General features: G+C 43.3%; 2 protein-coding genes across 5 annotated transcripts in view; one reads left to right on the forward strand and one right to left on the reverse strand.

Moving 5' to 3' along the window:
• Window positions 1–19,458, forward strand: part of Gcn2 (eukaryotic translation initiation factor 2 alpha kinase Gcn2) — a 215,173-nt gene that overhangs the window by 27,534 nt on the left and 168,181 nt on the right. The window lies entirely within an intron of this gene.
• The window catches only part of Nachra7 (nicotinic acetylcholine receptor alpha7 subunit), a 134,453-nt gene continuing 132,160 nt past the window's right edge, over window positions 17,166–19,458 (reverse strand). For 3 of the 4 annotated variants that reach the window (XM_076894151.1, XM_076894150.1, XM_076894148.1), the window contains 3 exons: window positions 19,301–19,442; window positions 18,242–18,639; window positions 17,166–17,685 (listed from right to left, as the gene is read on the reverse strand). In XM_076894151.1, the coding sequence (XP_076750266.1) occupies window positions 17,518–17,685; window positions 18,242–18,639; window positions 19,301–19,442 (708 nt within the window). In that variant the 3' untranslated portion in view covers window positions 17,166–17,517. The remainder of the gene's footprint in view (window positions 17,686–18,241; window positions 18,640–19,300; window positions 19,443–19,458) is intronic. The other variant, XM_076894149.1, reaches the window with a different exon arrangement.

Here is a 19,458-nt window from a genome sequence, read left to right on the forward strand (position 1 = left end):
TCGTTTGTTTCTTTTCTTTTATTCAAAGTTATTCGCAGGCGAAATTTCGAGTCTTTTGAAGTGTTGCTTCTTGAAATTCTGTAAATTTTCCTCGTTTTTGCTGTTGACGTTCCTCGAGATATTACTTCCTGTCTGCCCTGCAATGCAACAATTGGGACAGAATGAAATGACTCGCGAAGAGATCGCGAATCTTTGCGATGGTGTCGTAAAAGTCGAAACGGAAATACTCAGCACTCTCGACGAGTTTCGATGCCTCTGAAACCGAACGAAGCTCAACTCCACTCGCCGTATAGTCGTCTAAGTGAATTAAAATTAAGCGTTAGAATTACTCCAATTTTTGTTGACTTCCGCGAAAGTTGTCGGAGAAATGAAAAGCCACGCGTTTCGTTTAAGATCTCGAAATTATCCTGAAAATTTCTAACACGGTTTTACGCCCACGATTGACTGTCTTCCTTGGATGGACTCGTCGCGAGTAGATCGAAATGGGCGGATGAGTTTAACGATAAGATCAGTGTCCCATCGAATACGCGATTGGTTAATCGAGAATAATGGTATACATAGAGCGTAGACGTCAGATAATTTTGATATTAATCGTGCGAATTACCGTTGCTATTGATGTAACCTAGCAGGGCTCGTGTTTGATCAAATTAAATCATCACGATCGAAGATATCGACGAGTCGTGGCAATGTTCACACGAACCATCAAGTTCGATTTGTCTACTCCATTCTCCTTCTAATCGTTGAAACGATGAACGAAAGAAAAAGAAATACACGATGCAGGTTATCCTTTACGATCGCTGCGATTACGTTTTACCATTGCAATGAGTTGCTGAAATGACAGACCGTAAAACGATTTATCGCATTAAGTTCTCGTAGAATGGAGGAGACTTGAAATTTCTTAGTTTCAATGAGAATTGAAATTATGGTTGAAGTTCGAAGCAAGTATTTCGAGGATTTTTCATCACCGATTTGGGGGATGAAAAGTCCGGATCGCGGCGTCCGTCGATGTCGTTGCAAAGACGCACATTGAAAGCACAATGTCACGACCGTGCGTACTTTAAATCGTGATTAACGGCGAGAGACAATGAACAAGTCGCGTCGTACGATTTATACGATATTCACGTTACGCGTATTGTGTGTGTATTGTACAGAAGCTGTTGAAACGGTCATGTTTTCTCTAACAGAAGGTTTCCTCGTAAACGCAGAGAGTCTTTATGGTTAACGATCGTTGAGTTTCTCATGTATATCGCCTACAATTATACCTCGCGAGCCACCCCGTTTGTTATATATTATATGCGATGTTAATCGATGCGAGATGTGGTTAAATCGATACCACGAATATGGGCAGGATTTTAATTCTATGTGCGTGCAACAATTCTGTCTCGTCTCGTTGCTAGAAAAGATAAGAATCGCGCGAGATCAAATCAGTTCTGGTTTTATACATTTTCCGCTTAACTTTAAGTAGTAAAATAATATTAATAAAACACTTGATGCGTTTAATTACGAATTCGTTGACTGTTACAAACGTGCACCAACTAACGAATTGGACATTTCTATTCAGAGATTTATTAACAACAGTCCAACGTGAAACGGTTCTTTATTTCTCTCTGTTAAGTTAACGCTAGTTTTCGTGCAACGAGACGAAGCGAAATCACTGTTCGCCTCGAATTTGCACGTGTTGCTTCGATGATTTTCTAAACGAGGGCGAGAAAGAACCGTTTCGCAACCCCTTTGCAAGAGGGATCTGAAATAATCTGGACTGTTCCAACGTTTTTTTTTTTTTTGTTCCAAAGTGGTTGTTTGATTAGAGATATGCGGTTCGCGTTTCTAATAGAATTGGAACGCTTGCGATTCGTTACCCCCAACGCGCATAAGGGTTGCTCGCGATTCGAGTGGCCGGTTGGTAGAGAGTGACACGTGTCTTCCTTGAACGAGATACAATAACTAGAGTTTAGTCTTCGAGAAACGATGTAATTAGACGATGCTTGTTCATTTCTATACATTTTAGAAGCATTTCTATGCGTCGTGCGCGCGTCAGTGTAGCGGGGATCACGGTGAGGCGGTTTTAATCGACATTTTATATCGAAGATGTCGGTTCGAGGTGAAATATTGGCTCTCCATCTTGTTCGCGTACGAAGAAATGTTTTCTCAGCAAACAGGATCGTCTCGAAATTGCTATAAATGAACGCGTGAAGTTCGTCGATCGACATCTTCGATTAAAACCCTAGGATATTAATGTAAGCGATTTCCACGACTCTTACGTTTTTTACCGTTCGCTAGATCGTATGCTCTGTGTAGATCGAGCATAATCCATTAAGTTTTAATGATGTAACGAGTATTGTGGATATATAAATATATACATTTATAGCAGTAACAATAAACGCGACGATTAGAAAGAACGAGAACGTTTGGAGACACGCATTCCAAAGCTGATGTAATTTCGCGTACGCGTGAGAATTGAAGAGTACACTCGCAGCTGTCGAGACAAATATCGCGATGCAATTCCACGACTGGAGAACAGAAACTTGACGTCGATTGAAGATATAGCTAGACTTGCACGCGACGAAATTTCCTTTACAGATAAATAAAACAGAAACAAAATACGAGCGCTCGAATTTCGCGTATACCTCGCGTACAAAACCCGCAGAGGCTTCTATCCGATTAGCGATTAGAGATCTATTTATCGTTGAACTTGAATAAGTGATATCGTTTTATCAGCGTTAAAACAATCAAACGACTGTTTCTGAATTGATCGCACAACGTGGCGCGGATCGCGCTGAAAAAATTTGGCTCGCTCGAGACGGTTTTGGAGAACGTGGCATTCGTATCGTATCAGAGAATTTTGCAACGGACGCGAATCTTGCATACTCGTCGCGCTCTCGAATCGCGATTTTCAATCGAAAATTAAGTCGATCGCGCGTTACGAAAGCTCGTTGAAAATAATTCTCGCGAGAGTTTCGAACGAAAATGCGAACGAATGCAGCATCATCGATGAGAAAAAGAGCGACGAAACTTGCTGCGTGGCGATGTGCGTTGTACAATGTTGACCGCGAGGCGAGCGTTCGATGGAAGGGAAATTGTTAACGCGATAAAACGGGGGGTTGAAATCTTCTCGTCTACTAGAGAAAAGGATGATCGTGTGCTGGCGAATGCGCGTTAGTTTTACGAGAAATATTCTATACGCAAATGTATCCGTATCTAAAGGAGGGACGTTGTTGGAGCCGAGAAATTTGTACTTTATTATGCACGAGAGACGTCGCAAGAGTATGTTCACGCAGGATATCGATCTTTCATTTGTTAGGGGTATCGTTAAGATAGGTTGATAGGTAGTTCTTTTTACAATGAAATAAAGACTATATTAAACTGATCGCAGAGTTGTTTAATAGAAATGTTTATCATCCAACGCGTACATCCTATTTTAGTCTAGTTCGTTGCAATGCAATGAACGCGAGAACGAAATGATCCTGCGTGCTATTTTCTTTTTTTTTTATTATTGCAGTTCGATAATTAAAATAGAAGTTTCGCGAGTGGAGGAAATAAAGAGACGGTAGGCGGTTAATTTTCGTTTCATTTATTTCAACAATTTCATAATAACGTAATAATGTTAATAATATTACAATGCGGCGAGAGATTATGTGCTCACCAGTTAACAGGGATTTTCATATCGATCAACGTTTTCTGCCTCGAAAAAGAGCCCAGCATAGAAATATAACAAATTTATTATTACATCATTATTATTACTAATTTATTATATTACTCTTACTCTTATCGTTTATTTATTCATTCATCATTATTTAATATCGTTTATTATTTATATTATTATTGTTATTATTACCTTACTTTAACGTACTTCAATTACGAATTTACTATTATCAGGCCAGGCTGTTGTCGAGGCATAATTAAAAGTCAAGTGAGATTGAGGGTGAGTCAGTTCAATTGCATCGTCCCATCAGGGTCCACGGAAAAGGGAGTATCGTTTCTTTTTTTATTCTCTCGTCTTTCTTTCTTTCTTCCTCTTCTTTTCATTTTTTTTCTTTTTTTTTTGTCAATATTTCGCCCTCGTTTCTTCTCCTATGTATATATATATATATATATGTATAATATTTTTATGCAAATTAACGCAAAACTTATTTTTCATTTATCGTTCGCTCGCTCTCTCTCTCTCTCTCTCTCTCTCTCTCTTTCTCTCTCGTCCTCTCTTGCTCACTTTCTCTCCCTCCCACGCGTTCGAAATCGAAATGTTCTCCGCTCATCCTTCGTTAGACTCGCACGGATATTTATTATCTTTGCAACGACTTCGATGACTGGTGTAACGGTGGACAATAAAGAGACGGTCCTTCGTTAAAATATATTTGGTAGGAAAGAGGTGGGCGTAGGTAGAGAAGAGATAGGTTTCGTGCGCTCGTAACCCGTCGAAATGCCTCGTTCTTTTTTGTTTTTTCATTCCTTTTCCTTCTCTCCTTCCTTCCTTTCCACGCAGTTCATCTTTCACCGCTCGATCCAACTCGATCGGTTACGTTCTTTCGCCCCCTCGCTCTTACCCTCTCGTTCTCACCCCTTCTCTCTCTCTCTCTCTCTCTCTCTCTCTCTCTTTCATCCCTTTATCCCCGTCCCGCCTTCGACTTCGCTATGCTCAATAGGTTACTCTGAAGTAATTAGGTATTAGCTTGCTTTTTTTTTTTCTTTTCCGTTACTTTAGAGAGAAAATGATCTCGATGAAGTTCGAGTCTAACACCTAGTAGACTAACTTTGAATCGTCCCTATAATTACTGCTCGAAGTAGTATGCTAAGTCACTAACGATTACAGGCTAGCGTTTTTTTTAATACTCGGTTACTTGGTTAATCGTTCGTTTAGATTAGGTTTATCGAGTTCCTCTCGGCGTGCGTTACAAAACATTGGCGTTCAGCGTTCGATCAGTGTTTTTTTTTTCTTTTTTTTTTTGCTTTTAAATACGCGTAGAAGATTATCTTTTAGTGGCACGTGCTCGATACCGCCGCTTCCTTCTTTCTGCTCTCATCCCCCCCCCCTTTTTTTTTGGTTTACATTTTAATTTAGCTGTTAATTATTCTCGAAGCGCGGATAGCTTGCGGCCTATTTCGTCTCTTCGTCCCTTTTCTTCCGCTCCGTATCGACTATCGAACGTTTAAAGAAGGAAAACAGAGGAGATTCGTCGCGGTGATTCCCATCGCGACGTTCAACGAGCTCGAGAATTCTCAGCGCCATGTTTAGCCCTCGAAACGAAGGGAACGAGAGTTGATTATTCGAAAATGATCGGGGAGACACACTCGCTCGTCTCTATCGAGTCGCTTGTACCATTATTACGAACGTCGTTTTATAGAAATTCATTTTTAAATTCAGTTGGCTGTGACGCGTTTTACTTTATCCTATTCTATTCAGTTATACTCGCTGGTTACAAACACGTTCGTGTCCCTCCTCTTGGCGTCCCTTCCCGTCAAACCTCTCACTCTTTCTCGCTCTGAAAATTAAACTCTACCATCGATTCCTTAAAAGTGACCAAAAGGATGTCTGAGTAACTCGATCACGAATTCTTAGCTTCTGGAAGATCTCACGAACAATTCTGAATCGAATAAAAATAAAAAATCAGCTTTAGATAATACAATTTTTTAATTACAATTACTCAAAGATCCCACGAGAATCAATCTCAGCACCCTGCAGTTTACGAAACGATGGCTGTGCTCCAAAACACGGGTGTCTTAATTATTTTTACAACGAATCGTTTCAAAGGGTGTCTCGATCCTCCTCTCCCTCAGTCGCCACGATTTATAACAGTCTCTCTTTCTCGAAATACTTTCTCTCTCTCCCTCTCCCTCTTTCTCTCTGTTTCGCTAATTAAGCGTCTGCTGGGTTCGTCAGGCGCGATAAATTACGTGTTAAAGATAGCTAAAAATTTGGCACTTGAACATTGCGTGTCCGCGCTAATCGTCTATTCTAAGTCCGAGTAATTCGCGCTGCCTTGAAAGAATACCGCGGCAGTGGATCGCCAGAAAAAAAGTACTCGTCCATTCGCATCTCGCAGCCCTGTGCACGCGTCTGACATCGTCTATGACTTCTTCTATCTTCACTTTGAGATTTTCTCCACGTAGATCCGTCGATCGTTAAGGATAATTAATTAACACTACGACTTTCGACGGCTCACAAATTCGTCTCTGCCTATTTTTATCAGAGGCTTCGAAACGATCCACTTTTAAGAAGAACAACTCGTTTATGGACTATTTGCTGTTGGAAAAAAAAAGCGATCCGTTGGTAAGTCTAGTGTTAACCAATTAATCTGGCGTTCTGATCGCACGAAAATAATTGAATTTTTCGTGTACACGTTGAGAACGTCACGCGTCGACGTCGTTCGCGATTTTCGACGAAGGCAATTCAAACTTTTAATCATAATCGATCCCAGTTCGTAGCATTAGAGATTACACGTGAATGTTATTGAAATTATTAAATAAATATTCCAATTAATGCTAGTTTCGCAACTCAAAGTACACGTTTGGACGCGAAAGAACTAACAGGAAACGAACGAAAACAGCGTTCCGCGAGCGACGTCGAGGGTGAAAAGACCCGTAAAATATCGCCACGGATTTACGTTTCGCCCAAATGCAAACCACAGTCGCTAATCGCGAACGATAATTACGTTCATCCGATTTTTTCCCCTGTTACTCCTTTCGATCTCTCTCGTTTCTCTTCTCTCGGTTGCACGCTGCGCTCCGCCAGCTTCGATTCAACCCTTCCGCAACGCGTATTTATAGAGAACAGATACGTGGCTACATATGTATATGCGTTACACGTATATTATGTACAGATATCTACACGTATCACACGAGGCTCAGCCGAAATAGCAGGTCAAAGGGCCGATTTTATCGGACCTCGATTCCCCTGCGAGGTTTTCAGTCGACACTGAATGAAAAAATTCACTGTACTTGTTTCTGGTAACTGAAGATAGCTCGTTTCAAACGAATCTCGAGTATACTAATCGCTCGATGGTATTAATTCGCAGAAGTTTCGTTAGAAATACGATCATCTCCGCTCGAGCACTCTGCTTGTCGATTGATATACACGCACTCTATTGTTACATCTATGGAATTTCTGAAAAGCTCGTTCTGATCAGTAATTGATAGAAGAAAATCAGAATGGCGCACACGTTTGCGAGTAACGAGATCTTTTATATAGTATTTACAAAGGAGAGTATAAGCACGCGCGAAAAAATGCTTGCAAGTTAACAATATGGTTTACAAAGAATAGATGTCCGTATACTTAAATCAAATTTAGCAAAAAACATTTTCCACAGTCTCAACGTCGAATTGCTTCGAATCTCGCGTACGACGAAGCGTGAACGAAATCAGAAAGAATCAGAACTCGAAAAATTGATCGTATACGGAACGAGAAGAGGGAAATCGTGTCTTTCGCGCCTCTTCTGGCTCTGTTCTTATAATTTATTAATAATCGTCTAGAAGAATAGCAGCGATGTTACTCTCAGACTTGATTTCGGCTGACCCGTAGTATACCTCCGCGTATAAAGAGAGCGGTCTAGTAGAACGGGACAAGGGGTCGTCGATCTTTCGAGTGTCGTGCTACGCGCGCGATCTGAACGAATTTTACTAATTAGGAAGCAGATAGTACACTTTTTCTCACCTCGCGATTCCCTACATTTCGAGAACGCCCCTCGAACTGCTTTCAGCGCGACGACTTTCGATCTTAGGGCGCTCGAACTCGGATAGACCGCTTCTGAGTCAGAACCAAAATGGCGGCACGCGGAGAACGCTCGTGAGCCACTTCTCGATGTTCTCTGATCGAACGCGCGCTTCGTGGCGCGAAGTTTTTATTAAAACGAACTTGTGAACGATCACGAGTGGTTTTTACGTTGCGATCAATGTCTCGCGATGTTCAATCGCTATTTGTGATTCAGCTGCGACTCGAAAGTCAGTTATTAGAGAAATCCGAGTACGAGAAAGGATCGTCACTCTGAAAACAGCCCGGCTGTCTCGAATCTCGCGTTCGCAATTTAATCTCTAAGCGTTTCTGGCTACCATCGATGGATCTCGATCTCAGCTACGTACACTAAAGCGCGTTTCGCAATTAACATCGCTAGAAAAAGTTTCGCGGCACCTGCGTAGTGTGTCTGTATCGAAGTATCGAAACGGTACCACGCCCTGGTCTCGTCTCGTATTCGATTGTTAATATCTCGTTCGTTCGTCTTACTCCCTTTTCTCTTATTCACAGTACAAAAAGAATCGCGCGAACACGAGCGTCAACGACGAATACAATTTTGATTTTCCATCGATCACAGTACTTTCACAGTTCCACGCTCGAACGACGCGCAACGCGGGAAGTGCTAATGTTACGCTAATCAGTATCAATCAGCCGAGCAATTAAACCCTGAACTCCGTCTAGCTATTCGCGCGAGCCTCGCGAGCGTCTTCGTCGAGAAAACCGCTCGACAGAGACGGATTTTCACGCGAGCGTTCGTCGAGGACGATGAAAATGAGAAAACCAACAGGGGAGGAGGGAGAAGAATTTCGTCTCGTGTCACGTTCGTTCCATTCTTCGTTCTAGTTTCCCCCAAAAAGTGTTCGTAGCTACTTGTTCGGAGACTAACTGCGGAAGACTTTGACGTGCTATAAGTATAATAGACCTTACACCTTAAGTTACCCTCGCTAGAGTCGCTTTGATCGTGGTAGCAGGCGTTTAAACACCGTGGACAACGATCGAAGGATTCGATCGGACGATCGGCTGGATTACGGTTATCGTTATCCTCGCGTAGCGGTAGTCAGAGGTAGTATAATACATCGAGAGAGAAAGAAAAGTGTTCGGTTATCTGAGACAACATCAAACAGGTTCGAGTCCGTCGTCCGCTTTCGATTCCTCTGAGGGGATTGTCTTTTGTGAGACTTAAACGGCGCCGCGTGCCGATGAGCAATCTTAGTTATTTCTACCCTTAATAAGTTCCTTAAAACGCTTGGCTGGTTACGAGAGAGTCGAGTAAAATACTACTACGGAAGTGAGGGAGAAACTTTCGAACGCACCCGATGTAGAGTCGACCAAGCATTCTAATCGCCTTTCCGCCATCGAGAATCGCTGCTCGTTGACCATCTTGCCCGTTTGTTCCGCGTGTAGTAACGAAATTTTCTATCGACTGTAGAGATTTCAATTTTCTGGATCAACTTTGATATATTAAATTATGCGTTACGCGCGCGATGAAAATCGTCAACGAGTTAGCAGAAGGTTTAACGATCGACTCTACCGCTCTCGACTTCGCGTCTCTCGTCGCCGCATCTATTTTTGCTATTTCGAGTAAATCGCACACGCTTACTCGACTGGGACACTCGAAAAATCGCACGCCGTGTCGATGTCCGGATACAATTTAATCTCGTCACCCTGTACATACGCGCTACTACGATCCTACTAGCGTTCCAACCTCTTTAATGCAATTGATTAATCATCTGTTTTCCCTTAAGTTTCTCGTTAATCGATAAATATCTCGTTTTTCATTTACTGTTCACTCTGCTCGTTCTCGGGAACGATTCTTCCTCGAAGTCGCCTTAAATCGTTAAATGGAATGAAAAAATTTTAACATCTCCAGGCGGATAATTAATAATTAGTACGTTATCGTAACTATTATTATTTATTTATTATAATTATTATTGTTACCATCGTTAATATTATTACTAGCGTTTATTAATATATTATCATCTCTCTCTCTCTCTCGCCTCCCGCGGGCTTTATCGTTATTATTAACTTTAATTATTACAAGATTTAATAGTTCATAATGACAACCCCCCGCGCGTGACAAGCTGAGTTTTAATATGTATGTACATATACATATATTCTTTATTTTTCTTTTAATTAAAGGCGCGAGCTGCGTAAATCATCTCGGAATTTCGCTTCTCCGTTTCCTTCGTTTCACTATCCCACCACCAACCCCGCCCCAATTTTGCTCCCCTGCTTCCCTTTGCTGTTCCTCCTCGTTCTACCCGTGGATTTCGTCCTCGACAGATAACTCTTTCAGCGCGTTTCATTCACGAACGACCACCGCTTTCAGTACAGTCTCAAACATCACGTTCCATTTATAACAATAACAATTATAGCACTTGGTATATTGTTGAAGTGCGTGTATTAACATCTTTTTCCTTTCTCACCCTTTTTTTTTTAAGAAGAAAAGTTCAGTAATTTCTTATAGGAAAGCGTTTTTACTTTACTTCGGAAGAAGACCTTTGCGAAATTCATTTTCACCAGGAACTATAGAAAACGAAATTCCCTTCTGACGAAACAAAAAATTGTCGTACAGACTCGAAGCAAGATTCGACTTTCCAAGTTCCCTCGAAAGGGAGCTTCCAACTTGATTCAGGCTGAACTCTCCAGGCGAAGGTACAAGACACGTTATCTCGAATGGGACCAAAAAAAAAAAAAGAGAAAAGAACTCGTCAAATTTCATTTACCCGTGACATCGCTCGCTCACGCGCACGAGAGCGTGTGCGGTATTCGATCCTCCTCTCGTTCGATGCCCGCCATCGTGATTTCGCATACGTTCAGTTGGAAAGTCCCGTTCTCCCCCTCGTCAAGTTCAAGAAGGTGGAAACATTTCGGCAGCACGTACAATTAAGGACCACCCTATCAGTGTCGACGATCGCGTCGATCGATTTCCGTATACGGTATATACATATATATATATAAAAAAAAAAGAGGATCGTCACAATCCGTCTGAATTTAGAGCTCACGTTTCTTTCACCCTTTCTTCCCAGCCCCTCCTTTCTACCCCCCCGCTCGATTCGTTCGATTCTCGTTACCATCGACGTTCCAGTTTTCTCATCGATGCGTTCCACGCGGTCTATGCACATTTAAACGGGTAGCATTGATTTCCTTCGAAACAAAACGGCGAAACGAATGGATCCCCGAAACGCGAACGAAAACACTCCCTTTTCCCGGTACACGCGGCTTTGTATGTTTATACGTTCCTCCGCTACGAACGTTCTACTCTTTATTCTCCCCTCTCGATTTACGAATTAGTATTATTCCCCCTATCCCTCTTCCGTCTAATCGTTTTATTTAATTGTTTATTTACTTACGTTTTTTTGTTTTTTCTCGTTTTTCTTTCGTTTAAACTCCTCGTTTTTTTTTTTTTTTCTAACGAACGACTCGACAATTTTTTTTTTCCCCCTACTGTCTCGTCTAATTAATCTCTAAGACCCTGAATCTCGTGAACAGCTTAAATGCTTCAACGTTGAGCGTGATAGTTGAAAGTACACTCGAACATTAATTACCCTCACTAAGCGTCTGGCTTACGGCGTCTCGTAAACGCCGGGACCTCGCTGGATAAAAACAATAAATGAGCATCCGTGAGCAACGAATTCACCCTCGTGTGTATTTTTACAGTTTTTCTCTAAATTTTCCTTTTTTCCCTCTCCTCCTACTCCTCCTCCCTTCGTCGTGTTTTCCTCTTTTTCTCTCTCTCTCTCTCTCTTTCTCCCTCCGCTTTGCTAATACACGTTTAAATCATTTTTTGTTCAGTGAGCAACTCGTTTTGAATTCCGACTTGACTTCGATATGTGGCAACAAGTAAATTTCTTCGCAGAACGAGTATATAATTTCTTAATTATTGAACGGCTTTATCGTTTCTCGCCTCTCGTCTTACTAAAACGTTTGGAACTTCCGCTTAGATCGGGCTGCGTTCTATCTTTTTTTAATTTCTGCACTTTTTTTTTTCTCTTTAATTACTGCGATTATTATTATTATTTTTTTTTTCGTTTTGGCGCTTCTCCGCGATAATAAACCGCCCGTGATATAAACTAAGGTTCGCGTACCAAGTGACACTTTAGAGCCACTATGTACACCTGCGTTATTATTGTATTTTCGAATAGTTTCCTCGCGCTCTCGCGAGGAACTCAATAACGATTAATATCGATAGGCTCGATGTTATTTCTCCGTTAACAATTACCGTTTAACTTGGTTAACGCGTTTAGATACGATTAAAAGCGTCGTAGACGCCGCGAATGGCGAGTCGCTGGTTCCGCGGCCAATTTGATTCATCTAACGCGCGACGTTGCTCGATTAACCGATTTTTTTTTATAATTCTCGATCGCTGAATAGAATCGACGAATTATGCGGCAAATAAAATTCGTCCAAGTGCATCGATGACGCTGATAATCCCGTGCAGTCCTTTGTAAAGCCACACGACGTTCAATATTGAAAATACGAACAGTTACTAATTTTGTTGCGATCACCTTAGCGCAGCAAAGTTCGATTAATTCAATGAAAAAAAGCTCGTACAACTGATATCATCGAATAAAGTAATCGATAAATTACAACAGCAATTTCTTTTCAAATTTTTCTGAAATTTTCCTGCTCTACTTATAATTGGTTCACTTGAAAGCCTCTCTACCGATCGTTCATCAAATTGGCCATCGAAACGCGGAGATCGTTCGCGTGTTAACAATAAATCGTCGCCATGCGACCCTTTCCACCAACTTGAACTGCAGCAAACGCGTTTGCGGAAAGGAAATAAGAAGAAACGATCGCGTATGGCCGTTCGTTTCGCGATATAACGCGGATCGCTGCGTTAACCGAGCGAATCTCATCGCGGAACGAGACCGCCAAACACCGTGGTATCGCTTGAACGCACGATCCTTCGTCGACGCCATCGCGTTTCTCATTCTTCCTTAGCCATTTCTTCTTCCTTTCGGTTGACTTCGATCGACGCCAGTTCGCACGTCGAACTGTCGTCGTCGGTATCGTCTTTTCCCGCGACTCTTTCTCGCTTCGCCAAAGCGACGCTTAACTTCGGATAACCGTGGTATATTATTTTTTTTTTTTTTAACATTTTTCATGTTCTCATCCCTACGTAATACTGTTTACTGTATTCTACCGAGACCTTCCGGCGCGAGCCATTTAAAGAGCGTTAATTGAAATCCATTAGCGTTTAATTAGTTAGCTGATTTACCTTTTTAAAGATCGAGAATGGTTATTCCGTCAATCGAGGCGTTTTATCGATTACAATTTATATCCCCTACGTTTATTTATTTATTTATTTACTCGTTTTAATCGTTCCTTTAACATCAGTTTTAACAACGTTATGCGTTTTTTTTTTTTCCTTTAATTATTACTTCGTAACCATTATAATAGTATTTAAAAGATAACGTGATTGGTTGTCGCGTCAATGCCAATGGCCAAAACGTGCTATAGTAATGTCTTTTTTTTTTCTTCTTTTTTTGCTTTTTCCTTGAAATTCGTGTACACTTTTTGCTTTTTTTGTTCGTTTTCGTTTTTTTGTTTTTAATTTATTTATTATCTTCAACAAGACCCGCCTGCGAGACTATCCGTTAACGAGATTCCGATGTTCCTTTCCGTTTCGCGCTCGCGGTTGACAAGCTTCCTCGTGTTTGTTCAATTGTCGAGTTCATCTTTTTTTCTTCGCCTCTCTCCGTTTGCTCTAACACAGTCGACGGGATTCGCGTTTGCCTCTCTCCCTTCTCCATTTTTTCTTTTTTTTTTTTCGCTAACCGTTTTATCTTCTTCGCGAGAGGAATGAATGATCCCGGGTTCTAGAAGGGGAGCCTACGATTTGGTTCTTTTTAACGTCGCGGTTTGTATTTAAATCCGGAGAAGTTGCGATCATCGAATTCCCTGCGGCTAACGGGTTCGTCGAAGGGGTTTAGTTCGATTTTCACCGAGCTAATCGTTCGAAGTCGTGGTGAACCTGGGGGGTGCACAGTGGGGCACTATAGAAGTAGACAACAGCGACTTTGATTGAGCATTGTACAGTGGGAGCTGTCTCGCATTGGAGCAACGTTGTCTGAACTTTTGTTCTACGAATTCTCTCGCGTTTAGGAATAATTTACGGCTGTGATCTCGGACGCACGGAGAACTAGCTTCGCTTTTTTTTTTTTTTTTTTCGTAGGACGTTGCTCCAATGGCAGCTCGGAGCTTGAAACGAGCCGAGGTCAAGCAAACCGGTCGAGTTATCAAAATTGACGAAGTACGGTTATGAAACGTAACGTTGCGTAGAAACTCGAAGACTCTTTACAGGCGTGCAAAGGGAATCCCATTTCCCTTGGGCGTCTAAATACGTTCGCCCAAGCGTCGTGGCGCGCGAACCTCGTGCCGTGCCACGAATCGAAATATGGTAAATGGGATATCGTATTAAATACTGAGCATTCGTATATATTGACTAAAATGTTTCTCCTGCGTTTGGACTCGTGGTCGACGGACGTTCGACGAGACGCTTTCCGTAGGAATAATCATTGCTGCGACTGTCGCGAACCCGAATTTTCAATTTCTACCGTAGCACACGAATACGCGATCGAAAGATTCTCTGCAGAAAAACGAATCGAAAGTAAGTGGAACGAATTATTTTTTGCGGCGATGCAAACGCGAGCCGAAGTAGACTTGCGGCTGGCCAATAATGAATAGAGTCACTAATATGTCCATAATTGTACTTAACTTTCAATTATGCGCACGTAGATTTCCGATTCGTTCTCGTTTTTCTAAAATCGTTACGTCCTCGGTTCTATCGCCCATTGCAAGGCACCCTCTACAAGCGTTGCGACGAAACAATTAAACTTCGAAAATGAAATTCAACCATTCCCGTTTCACTATCAGAGTACGAGCGGATCGAGTGTATGGTTCACTTTTTTTCTTTTTTTTTGTTTAGGGGGTGGTGAATATTCCACAGGAAACGGATTCCGCTTTGCAGCGACAAACGACAAAATCAATCGGAACTGTTGCGCGTCCGTTGACGGATAATCCGACGTGGGTGTACTTTTCACAGACGAGCTGGAAATGAGTTTGGCCATTTAGGGCGAATAGCGTGCGGTCGAAGAGCAAGAAGATCCATTCGAGGAGCCAGGCGACGGCGATCGCTCGAGAGCCCTGCGTTTCGTCTCCGCGGATCGTCGAACGACGAAACGAAACCGGACCACGATCGGATAGAATTCGCGAGTGAATCGCGGTGCGCGAGCCGTCGTCTTTAAAGGGATCCTCGACGATTCGCCTCGTTCGAAGGCGACTCGACTTAAAAAAGTAAATATACGCTAACAGGCTCGAGTCGCCTTGGAACCCACGGCGCGAGTCTCAGATCCTTTCGTCTTCTTTTCTTCCTGTGGCGAACGCGTGCCCGTCGATTCACCGGAAATCGCGCATGGATCTCGAGGACGCGGTGGCCTGTCTGCCTGGAACGTTAGATCGAAAAAGTTTCGCGTGTAAACGTGTCTACGTGATCGTCGCGTGTTACTTGTACAGTGTGTGTGTGTATGCGTGTGTGTGTTTGTGTGTGTAAGAAAATACAATGCAACAGAGTGCGTTGCGTCTACGTGTGTCAAGTGTGAGAGAGAGTGTGTAACCGTGTGTCGCGCTTGTACAAGCGTGTACAGAGGGACAACAACAAACGATGTCCGCCGATAGAAGGGGAAGAAACGCGTGGAAATGAAAATTAGACGCCGCGCTATAGTCAATCGTGGTCATCGCCATCAGATTCCGTCCGGTGTCATCCGTTGCCCGCGTGGTCGCACCCTTACCGCCTCCTGCTTTACGCGGGACTTCTCTTACGACCTAACAAAGAACGGTATTCTTTTTTTTCTCTTTATATATATACATATATATGTACTTTTTTTTCGTTTTTATTATATTTTTTTTTTTTCGATTTGTTTTAAACGCCGCGCTGTGTCGCACGCCACCCTTATAATCGTAGTATAAATCCCCCGTTTTATTTAAGTTGTCGTCGATTTACTTACTAGTGATACGGATAATAAAATTCACTAGCATTGTTTTGAATCGTCTTGGCAGTTCATTGTGTGTAGTTATTATTTTTTACTTATTATTCTCTCGTATTTTTTTTTTCATTTTTTTTACTTTTTTTTTCTTTTTGCTCGTGTTGCTTCCTCAGTTTCTCAGAATATTAACGTGTGCGCTTTGCCTTTTAATCGTGTGTCCTCTATCCCGTCTGTTTTCATCTCGTTTTGTTAAACTCTTTTTTGTAAGCACAATAAAAGGAGCAGTGTTACCCTTCTTCAGCTTCTTTCTCTTTTGTTTGTATCTCTCTCTCTCTCTCTCTCTCTCTCTCTCTCTCTCTCGCTTTCTATACGGTCCATCCGTGAGATTCTCTCGCAGATACGGGCAACCAAGACCGAACGAAAAATTGTCTCGCGGTCGTCGACCGTATCGGGAAACTCGATTTACTCTTTAACAAATTCAAACGCTTCAACGACCCCAGGTGTTCTGTATTCTCTGTCTCGTGTGTGTGCGTGTACGTGTCTATGCGTGTTTCCGTGTTTCACACGCGTGCACGCGGATATATTTGCATCCGGCGAAGCCATTTGTCGAACCGAATTTCAAAAACGAACGCTACTATCCGAAGTTTTTTAACCGAATCACTGCTCTCCCCCTTTTCTCCCTATCTCGATACCAGTAGCGGTGATTTTTAACGGGCAGTAGTTCTCGCTAATTTCAGTGTGACGCTCTTCTAATAGTCGATATACACGCGCGGTAACTCGAGAGATTCGCGATTAGTTTATACGTCACGGTTTTCTATTAACAAGCGCGCAAACAAGCTTCAAAAGTAAATAGCGGATGTTTTCAATGTACAAATCACAAGTGGCAAGCGTTGAAACAATATTTATCGCATCATCGATGATAATGGGGGAATTTTATTTTTTCGACACTCGAACGCAACTGTCGACGCGAACGAATCGCCCAATGTCGAGGCAGGCAAATCAGAAATCGCGTGCGTGTACCCCAGTTTCCTGTCCCGTGACATTAACGCGTGATCGCGATTATCGACGTTCGGAACGTCCGAGAAATCCGCGCGACGTCCGATCGACAGGAACTTGAAACAGCCTGATCGGCCGCGTTCCAGCCCGAGCAAGGATCACCGAATACCAAGGATGCACATATCTCGGCGTGGCCAGCGTGTTCACATGCGACCGTGTATGCGTGTAGACGTGTGTATGTGCGCGCGTGTCAGTGTACCATTTAAACACGCCGACGTAGGCGCAATTATATTGAACGTGTCTCGCTAAGGCGTCCTCTTCGAAATGAACTACAATGATGAGATATATCATTATTTTCTTTTCGTTAATTTTTTTCTTTTCTCTGTTTCTTTCTTTTTTCTTTTTTTTGTCTTTTTTTTTCCTTTTTCCGCCGCCCTCGGTTCCTTCGAAATTGTATATCATAAAGAATTTACGAGGAGCCTAGTGTCCCCGCGTCGTTCTCCACCCAGCGCGGTGCGGATCCCACGAAACGAGGCGTGACACACGACTCGGATGGTCGACCCCGATCAGCTGGACGTCCAGGCGTAGAAGTAACGTCGCCGTTCGCGTAATTCTACCGTGGTCCAGGTGATCGTCGCCGTGACTAACGTGATCGTCATCGTCCTTGTCGTCGTCGTCGTCGTCGTCGTCGCTGTCTACGTCTAATTCGTCACCGTCGTGTTCGCGTCCCTCGCCGTCCGCACCGATGCGCAGCGCACGATCCTCGTCGACCTCCGACTTTCCGTCGGCTGTCTGTGCTTTTCTGAATCACGTGACGATGATGTGCGGCGCCGACAGTAGGACGGTGATGGTTGCGATGATGGTGAACAGAGTAAAAATGATTAGGCACATTCTGTCGATCACCATCGCCGCGAACTTCCAGTCGTTCGTCACTTTCGTGTTCATCTCCTCGCTCTTCAGCTGATCCGTGATTATCTGCAACAGGCGAGTCTGGTGTGACGCACTGCGCATCTCTCTCACCCCCGTGGGATTAAAATTTCTACGGGGGCTGTGAATTTAAATACTCGCGAGCCCGTCGACGAACGGTTCGCGTAATCTCAATGGAAAAGGAGCGAGTTTAACGGGACGTGATTAAAGTCTACTAGATTAAAGCTTGATCGATATTCAAGGCAAGAATCTGGTGGAATTTTAAAATAATCGACATCTCTAACAAGACGATCGCTAAAATCGCGTACTCTCGCCAACGGATTCATCCGTTGGACTGTCAATGTTTAATTAAGGATCCCTGGTGTACCAGCGAAACGACAGGACGTCAAGGACACTCGCTCCTGCCCTGAATACGTTAATGTAGAACGTCGTTACATTATGCAGGGAAAGAGGTGCCGACTTAACCCTTCCAGCTACCACCCTCGCGAACTTTGATCACCGAGCGAGTTCGTGGCTCTCCCGCGGTACTCCTTCGGGATCAATCCGTTAAGCGCGCGAGCATTCGAACGCTAATAACGCGGAAGGTTGCCGCGGACGTGCTCACCTTAATTTCTTTGAGGATCATGACCAGCTCGTTTCGTGCGCAGAAACACGCGTTTTGGAGTATCGTTTCAACTTGCGGGCCAGGCGTGTCTGGCGGGTGCGGATGATGGTGCGGCGTGTGACTGATCTGTATCGCCGCAGGATAAGAGGAGTGTGCCAGTGGCGTCGAGTGCTGATGATGCGGCGTCGCTGCGTGGCTATGATGATGGCGCGGCGTTGTGTGGATGTGACTGTGCCCGTGGCCCATCGTGTGATGGTGGGGGCCAGGGGTACTGTACACGTTGTTCAGGAGGTTATTGTGCGACGCCAGAGCGTTGTCCTCGAGGTCCAGGACGTTCGCTAGGAGGGACTTGCTGCTCCTCTGACGCAGCTCCAGGTCGCCGTGGCTCTTCCCAGCACCTGTTCCAATCGAGGACGCACGCCCGTGAGTAACCGCCCTGCCGCGTCGAGGACGCAGAGCTTTCTATTCAGTTTTTCAGCTGGGGGAGGGGTTACTGCTGGTGAAATGGAGCGCGACGATTCTTTCGTTTTCGATCAGCTCGATTGTGAAAGATTTATGACGCGAACGCTGCTGCTATGATGCTGATTTTCAAAGTAAATTCGCTCGAAAACGAAAGACCACGAAAGATACGTCAATCTCTACTCTTGTATTATTTTTTTGGGTCAGAATAGGGCGAGTATTGGTAATATTACTTTGCTTGCACAATCAGGATTTTGGGGAAGGAGATTAAAGGTACAAAGTGTACAAGGGATTGAAAGTACAGACAGAACAACGTATCAAAGAACTTTTGCAAAAAGGGTAGGGGTATGTACGTCTGCGAAAGGATGAGTAAGGGTGTTTTATCGAGGAACGGTGATATGGATGATTAGAATTTCTGCCAACATTTTACTGTCTCGATGGTAGTACCGTCCATGTCACTTGAGTATGGTTACACACGTATGCACGACTTGGAGCAAGTCAGGTGTGCGTTAGAGTGCACGTATCGGTAATGAGCGAGGTCAGTGTTCGTGTGTGACACAGTTAAACATTTATATAGATAGTAGTAAATGTTGTCAGTACTTATGTCGATGCTTTTTCGGGTCACTAAATTACCGGTGACTGGAGACGGTTTTTGAGACTTTTGCGCCTCCCTTTCTTCTTTATCACTTGGTCGTGACATACGAAGTATACAAGGCAGCCAATAAAGGAATACCACTTTCACCTGAAAACCAGAATCG

This window comes from Xylocopa sonorina, chromosome 4 (assembly GCF_050948175.1).
Source record: "Xylocopa sonorina isolate GNS202 chromosome 4, iyXylSono1_principal, whole genome shotgun sequence".
NCBI lineage: Eukaryota > Metazoa > Arthropoda > Insecta > Hymenoptera > Apidae > Xylocopa > Xylocopa sonorina.